We start from the raw sequence: 8288 nt of genomic DNA, 5'->3' as shown, positions 1-8288 counted from the left end.
CAGTTTGGTGTTTCATTCTTGGTCGGGTTAGTGGGTTCATGGGATTGGACCAGTTCGCATTCTGTGCAAGTTCACTCAAGCTATATTTGTGGGGTCCCCTTGTGGCGGGTCGTCAAGCACCGTGAACTGCAAGATGCTATGACAACGGGGTAGTCCCCGTCACAAGAGGGTTCAGTATGCCTAGGATGGGTGTCCTGAGACATGTCATCATTTTTTCTTTGCTAACTCAACCAACCAGGGAACAAAGCACGCTGAGGCAATTTCTCCAGCTAGTTCACCATGCCGCCTAGTGGCTCCCGCCTCCATGGAGTTTATAGCCGAGTAGCTACGACACATGAAAATTGAGATTGACAGTCTAAGGGATCATAGGTATGAAGACTGCAATGATATTGTAGCATATCTTATGAATATTCATTATAGCTAAAATTCCATTCTAGAGTAGTTGGACAACCTCTCGCAAACTCAATGACGCATAAATGACCACCTCCACAACTTGGAAGCATGGGTTGAACATATTGACTTCCACATTCATGATTGTGTTGGTTACTATGCAACTCCCCCTGTAATGCCCCCTCATACCCCTTTTTGATATGCTCCTATTAATTCAGGTCTCTTTTTGTAACACTCCTAGTATGCTAAGGCCATGGGGCCCTCTGGAAATAATGTATGTAAATTGTCTTTCCTGGTATTCTACAGCCCCCAATCTCAAAAAATTTGGTCGAAATGGGAGAGTGGGGGTTGTTGAGATCATTTTTGTAAGCTATGAAATTTTGAAAATCTAATGAAAATCATTTTGTAAGACCAAAAAAAAACATTAAAATTTAAAATTTAAAATAATATTTTTTTTAATTAACAATAAAAAAATATCACTAAAATAAAAAATTAAAAAAATCACTTAAAAAAAATACATTAAATTAAAAAAAAATTAAAGAAGAAACATTTAAAATAAATAAATACATAGGCCTTGGCCTACGGCCCCTCAGCCTTGTGGGTAGGTTTGAGCCCATGTATTTTTTTTCTTTTTCTTTTTAATTTTAATTTATTATAAATGTTGTTTTTTAATTTTTAATGTATTTTTGTGTGCAATACATCTCCAAGTATCCTCTGAAATTTCTGTGAAGCTAGGAGACTAAAGGACAGCATGGAGAAGCCCTAAGAGCAACGTGGAAGAATTCAGGTCGTTTTAGGTGACAACGTGTAAATCTAGGGCAGTTTGGGTGTTGTTTGGTGGTGTTCTTGTGATCTGGATTTAAACAGGAACACAACAAATTACAAATATAACCATAAATACAAAGATGCAGTTGAAAAAATACTTCATTTCATTAATGTAAAATACTTAAATATGCTTACAAATTCAAATGGAAATAAACCAGCTAGGGCGATGGTAGCTTATCTCTGAGAAGAGAAGTGGAGGCTACATGCCTCTAAACTGTGTTACAATGAGGCTCAAAGGCCTATTTATTGTTGAGAAACAATGGAAAACCATAAACATCCAAAAACCTAACCCTAGGAGATGAAGCGATTTTAATTTTTTTTACTGTATTTTTATTAATTTATATTTACTATTTTTTTGTATTTTATTTTATTTTAATTAATTTTTTTATCTTTTATTTATTTATCAATTTTTATTGTTAAGTTTAATTTTAAATATTTTAATTTTATTTAAACATTTAATTTTTTTTAAATTAATATATTTTTTTGTTTTTTAGATTACCCATTTTTCTTTTTGTTGTTTTAATTTTTTAAATGTTTTTCTTAAATTGTGTGTTTTTTTTTTTTTAAATTCTAAATTATATATATATATATATATATATATATATATATATATTTTTTTTTTTTTCTACTTTTTTCAAATTTTCATTTTATTTCATTTTAATTTTTTTAGTTAAATTTTTGTCTTTTATGAGTTAATTTTGCTTTTTTACATTTTTTTATGTATGAATTTTTTTCTTTGTGTTTTTTTTAATCTATATTTTTATATTTGATTTTGGGTTTTATTTATTTATTTATGATTTGCTTGTTATTATTTTTTGTTTGTTTGTTTATTTAGTTTTAACTTTTTTGAATGTTTTAATTTTTTTTGTTTTGTTTTGTATTTTTCATCTTTATTTATTTATATATTTATATATTGTTTTGTTTTTTCTTATTTTTCTCTATGAGGTCCATGTCAATCCTCGACTAGCAACCCGACCCTATTATGTGCCAATTTGATAATTGATTTTAAAGTTTTCATTATAATGGATTAAGTTTGCCACTACAATGTGTCAATTTTATGGTTGATTTTTAAGTTTTCATTGTGATGGGTCGAATTTGCCTACACTACATATCAATTTGATGGTTTATTTTTTTATTTTTGTTGCAATGTATTTAAGTTTTTTTTCCAAAGAAAAAACGAACTTTTTTTATAAGAAGTAAAAAAAGTTACATGCAGATGAGTTAACATTCTGAAATGTCTGCCTAATAAAAGGCCAGCCTCCTCTAGAGAGGATCCTCAGCACACCTACCTCGTGCTGCCCAGAAGTAAAAACACAAGCCCTCGGCCTAGACAGCCGAAACCAAAGGATGAAAACATAGTCCAGATGACCCAGATCCAGCTGGGCCTCCTTTCAAAAGGAAAACAACCCAGCTGATCCATACCCAAGTATCATAAACACAACAGCTCAACAAAAACGGAGCATCAATGTATCTGAAAGTAGTAAAATAAACAGGAGTTTTTTAGACTAGTGCTACTAGATTTCCATGAAAAAACAACAGAAAGAACTCTAGAGCAACTAGCAAAAAGAAAAACTATGCATATGGAGGGAGATCCGACACACGGATCTGTTCCTGGATCTGCTCAGTTATTCTCCACGAGCCCAGATCTTGTTGTAGACCTGCCTTAGAAAGCCCATCTGCGACCTCATTGAATTCCCTGTATATATGTTCAATGGAGAAAACATTAAACTGCTGTTTTAAAGATTGTATTTCTTCTAAAAGGGGCAACAACATATAATTCTGACATCTGAATTTCCCAATGACCCAGTTTATAACATTCAAAGAGTCTCCATAAATCTGAATGGTGTGGATGTTTTTTTGGATGAGCCAACAGAGCAGAAGTTTTAAGGCAGAGAGTTCGGCAAAGTTATTTGATCCCGTTCCAGTTCCAACCGCAGCCTTGAGAGTGTGAGCGTTATTAATGTGAATGCATATCCCAGCACCCGTAATGTTATTTTGAGCAGCACCGTCGAAAAAAGCCCACGGGATCCCTTCCCGAATATTTGGTGCTGTTCTCTGATTTCGATTGTTTTGCTCCTCATTCAAGGGAATGCTATCAAAAATGGCGATGCTTTGAATGGCCACTGCAGCCACGGGAGATAACTTTTCTCTAAAAATGCTACGATTTCTTGCAAGCCAAACACCCCAGCAGATGATGGGGGGCAAATTCCTCAAGTTCCTCTCCTGAAAATGATTCCACCAGTATTCCCAGGTTGCATTTAAATCGACCCCTTCCCATCTTAGTTTTACATTCAGGAGCCTTTCTGCCTCTATCCAAATCTGTTTTGTGAACGGACATAGCAAGAAAAGATGGTCAATGGTTTCTTCATCCGCGAAACACAGAGGGCATCTGCCTGGTCCCTGTTTAAACCGAGCTTGCAGAACATCCCAGGAAGGGATTTTATGGTTTAAAGCACACCAGAAAAAAATCCTAGATTTTTTTGGGCATTTTAGCTTAAACAAAGGTTTTGACCACCAAACAGGAGGAGTCCATCCTTTATTCTTCACCAAGAAGATATAGCCAGCCTTTGGGGAGTAGAGTCCTGATTCAGCATGTGCCCAGACCAGAGAATCTGGCCTATCCATAATTCTGACATTTGATCTTCTCAACTCCTGAATATAACGCTGCCAATCATCTCGCCAAAAGACATTTAGACCAATATCCTCTCCAGTCTTCCAGGCCTGGCCCCAAATAGAAGTCTGCTCCATACTAGCTATCTGATTTAAACTTTTTATACCCATGCCCTCCAGATGAGTAATCAGTTCCGGGGAAAGGGCAAAATCTTCACTGCAACCTACCCAAGGGTCTCTGCCAATCCTCAGACTTTCTCCATTCCCAACTCTCCATGCCAAACCTTGTTCAATTACCTTAAAAGCCTCCGAAGTGGCTTTCCAAATGACTGAGCAATTCCTCCCTTTCTTATTAGGCCTTCTTATCCAATCTTCAATCGGGATGGGATCAATGTATTTCCTTTTTACCACCTTCATCCAAAGATTCTCCATTGTTATGATTCTCCATCCTGATTTAGCAGCTAGAGCCTGGCTAAAATCTACAAGATTTTTTAGCCCCCAACCTCCCCAATCTTTTGGCCTTGCGATTTTGTCCCATGCCACCCATGGGAGAACAGACTCTTCCTTGGACCCCGACCAAAGAAATCTACTGCAAAGCTGCTTTATTTTGTGGAGGATTCCTTTGGGTATCCATGTCAAGGCTGCCCAGAAAACTGGTATAGCCTGCAGTACTGAATTCACCAAAGTGAGTCTTCCAGCCCTCGACAGCCATTTGAAACTCCAATGGGCAATTTTTTGTTCAATCTTTGCTACTAACCAATTCCAGTCCTGCTTCCTGTAGGAGGTTGGCTTGAGCCAAAACCCAAGGTATTTAAAGGGCTGCTCCATATTACATGTTCCAAAGGGCAGCTGAGTCTCAATTGCTGTCTCCTCTTGCCTACTGAAACCCTCAAAAATCAGCTGAGACTTTCTGTCATTTATTTTAAGTCCTGTTGCTTTTAGAAACAGATCAAGTATAGACTTTAGCTCTAATATTTCAGATAAATTCCCATTTGTAAACAACAGAATGTCATCAACGAAAAGCAGATGGGTGATGAAAAGGTTAATAGCAACTTCCAAACCTTTGATCAAACCTGAACTTTTAGCCTTTGAGATAAGCCTACTTAGACCTTCTGCCGCAAGGAGGAAGAGCAGAGGGGAAAGCGGGCACCCTTGGCGAAGTCCTCTTTGGCTCTTGAAGAAATGGGAAGCAGCTCCATTTATCAGAACAGCAAAATTTACATTTGTGATGCATCCCATGATCCATCTAATGAAACCTGCTTGAAAACCAAGGTGCATCAAAAGCATCTTGAGATATGTCCAATTGACCCTGTCATAAGCTTTGGCTAGATCAATTTTAAGCACTGCCCCCTTCTTATTTGCCTGCCTGAGACTGTGTATTGTTTCTTGTGCTACTCCAATAGCCTCATGGATCTGCCTCCCGTTTAGGAAGCCAAATTGTTCCTTTGAGATATAGCAGGATAGGATAGGTTTCAGGCGTACCGCAATAATCTTTGCTATAATCTTGTAGATGGTATTGCATAGAGAGATAGGCCTGAAATCTTCAAAGGAGCCAGGATCCTCTTTTTTCGGAATGAGGGCAATGAAAGTTGCATTGAACGGCCCATATATTTCTCCTTTAATTCTAGACTCCTCCACCACCTCAGAAAGTTCTGCCCCAATGGATTCAAAGAAATGAGTGAAAAGTTCTATGGACCAGCCATCAGGTCCAGGACTTTTGTCTTTTGCCATGGACTTTATAACACTCTCAACCTCCTCTTTTGTCACCTCTCTAAAGAGGTCTTCTGCCTCCTCCTCCTCCACAAAACGAGGAAAGGCCTGAGCAGTTCTGATGATTTCTGGTAGATTAATATCCCCCGGATCAGCAAAGAGGGACTGAAAGTGATCTTTCCCCATAGCAGACAGATCTTCGAACGAAGATGCCTCCCTACCTTCCGAGTCCCTCAGCTTCCAAATAGTGTTTGCATTCCTCCTCCCTTTTGCATAGTTGTGGAAAAATTTTGTATTTTCATCCCCTGCTTTTAGCCAGATAGCTCTGCTTTTCAACCTCCACTCTTCTTCTTTATCCAATAAAATCTTCGCCCTCTTCTTTTCCAACTCCAAAATTTTCTCTTTAGATTCCAAAGATGCATAGGCGTCAGCCTCTGGTTCTTCCAGAACCCTCAGGGCTTCATCAATGCTTACTAAATCTTCAGATTGTTTCCTCCTCCTTTCAGAGGCCCAGACAATGGTTGCTTTCTTCAACCTTTTTAAATTTTCCATGAACCTCCCAGCTTTGCTCCCCTCAAGGTCAGGTCTCGGGTGCCTCCAAGTTTCATGGAAAAGCTTTATGTAAGATTCCTCCTGGAGCCAGAGAGCATTGAATTTGAAAGGCGAGGCCGGCTTATGAGGGGGCTTTGAGAACTCAAGGAGGATGGGGAAGTGATCTGAAATTCCACCTTCCCCTACCCACTGCCTGAATAACGGAACCAGAGATGCCAATCTCTCGCTGATGAGGAACCTATCCAACCTTTTAGCAATTCTATGCTCCCCAGTCCTCCTGTTTCTCCAAGTAGGTTTAGCTTTTATGATGTTTACATCAATCAGCTGATGAGACAAAAGAGCATTTGTAAAGAAATCCGTCAAAGGATCCTCCCTTGCAAGAGGTCCCCAGGCTTCCGAAGTTCCCATGGAAAAATTAAGGTCTCCTCCAATGATGAGATTCTTGTCCTGTACCAAACTTTTGGAGAGAAACTCATTCCAGAACGTTGCCCTTCCTTGACATGGTCCATAGACATTTACAATTGTCAGAGGGAAATCAAACTCTGATGATACAACCTCCATTCCCAGGACATTTTGGAGTCCCCATGAGGATAGCACTTTCAACTTTCCTTTTTTGAAACCCATAGCAATACCTCCCGAGTGACCAGAGGCATCTGCAGCCATGAAAACCCATCCCGGGAGAAGGGAGCAGAGAGCTGCTTCAACTTCCATACTCTTTCCTAAAGTCTCCTGGAGGAAAACAATATCAGGGTTGCAGCGAGAAATAAGGTCTTTTAGAGCTAGTTTTTTAGGTTTACTAGCTAAACCCCTACAGTTCCAAGAGAGGCAGATCATTTGATAACCGTCTCAGGGGGTTTTGCTGCTCTAAGCGCCCCAGGGATTGTCATCTGTTTCCCATCAGCAACATCAAAAATTGCTTTTTCCTGAGTAATGTGTAATCTCGATTTTCTACCTCTGCTCTTTTTTGTGTGGCATTTTGGAGTTTCTAACCCTAATCCTCCTACCGGTTCCATGACCTCATTCGGGACAATCGGTTTTTTGCTAGAGGATCTCAGGTTATAGGGCCGTGATACAGAGCTAGGTTCACCACCAGTCTTCAAAGGGGGAAAGGCCTCACCACCCAGATTTATGGAGACTGACTCAATAGAAAGGTTATCAATTTTTTTCATCACATCGTTACATGTGTTCAAAACAGAAAGCCCCCCAATACAAGAATCAGATATAATAGAGGAATGCTTTAAAGCTGTGGACGGCATACCCGATTGATTGCAGTTTGTTTCGACATTCGGCTCCATGGTGGTGTCCTCCATCGGCTGATTGTTTGCAAGATCCATCGGCTCTCCTTCCTCCTTGGAAAAAACTGCCTCTGTCTGATGAGAATGGTCCTCCCCGTGAGTCCCCGCGCGCACAGGCTCCTCTACCTGAGTCTCATCCTGCCCTATAGGCTCTTCCCAGCCCTCTGTCTCCTTTTGAAACCTCCTCCTTCGTCTTCCCAGCGGGCAATCACGCGCCAAATGACCATATTCGTGGCAACAGTGACAGCGAAACGGGAGATGTTCGTAATCGAGTTTCTGCTCAATTCTGTAATCCTTATAACGAAGAGGAATAGATTTTGCTAGGCCCTCCTTTGGATTGAGTTTAACCAGAATCCGTGCCACCCTTTTCTCAAAGGTTTGTAGGTAGGATCTATCTGCATCCAGATAAGTCCCCAACACATTCCCAATCGACCTGAAGACTGAGTCCGCCCAGAGGTATGGGGGAAGATTTGGTATTCTTACCCAAACCGGAAATTCGTCCATCCTTTCTGTTTCAGCATCAAACAGAGGCGTCCATCTCTTGAAAAAAACCGGCCTATTCCCATATGCCCAATTCTGGCCTTCGACCCACTCCATAGCCTCCTTACAGTCGAATTTGACATAAACCAACCCTTGACCAGCGCATTTGATTTGAAGGTGGCCGCCATCGAACCCGCCCATTGATTCTCCACCCAACGCCTAAAGGCTACACCTGAAACAGGCTGACCTCTAATTTTGCCCACCAGCGTGACCCCATCCACATCTAAAACATCCTCAACCTGCATATCCATCCCCAGAACCACCTCTTCAAACTCCCTTGTCTTTAAAGGTTTTGATTTCTTGCGTTTCCCCCCTAATCTTCTAACATCAGATGTCTCGGACTTGTCTCCAGGCTCCTGAGATTGT

General features: G+C 40.1%; 1 protein-coding gene across 1 annotated transcript; it reads right to left on the bottom strand.

Annotated features, from left to right (window-relative positions):
* Positions 1-2787: 2787 nt before the first annotated feature.
* On the bottom strand, positions 2788-7925 carry LOC149173423 (uncharacterized). Its single transcript, XM_089427931.1, has 2 exons — positions 7346-7925; positions 2788-2911 (listed from the first exon to the last, which is right to left on the bottom strand). The coding sequence occupies exons 1-2, from the start codon at positions 7884-7886 to the stop codon at positions 2841-2843; spliced, it is 612 nt and encodes a 203-aa protein (XP_089284057.1). The 5' UTR covers positions 7887-7925; the 3' UTR covers positions 2788-2840.
* Between the last annotated feature and the right edge of the window lie 363 nt (positions 7926-8288).

The sequence above is a fragment of the Pinus tabuliformis genome, chromosome 4_2 (assembly GCF_031772625.1).
Source record: "Pinus tabuliformis cultivar Carrire ecotype Pingquan chromosome 4_2, CPIR1, whole genome shotgun sequence".
Taxonomy (NCBI): domain Eukaryota; kingdom Viridiplantae; phylum Streptophyta; class Pinopsida; order Pinales; family Pinaceae; genus Pinus; species Pinus tabuliformis.
This window is presented reverse-complemented; position numbering and strand designations above follow the sequence as displayed.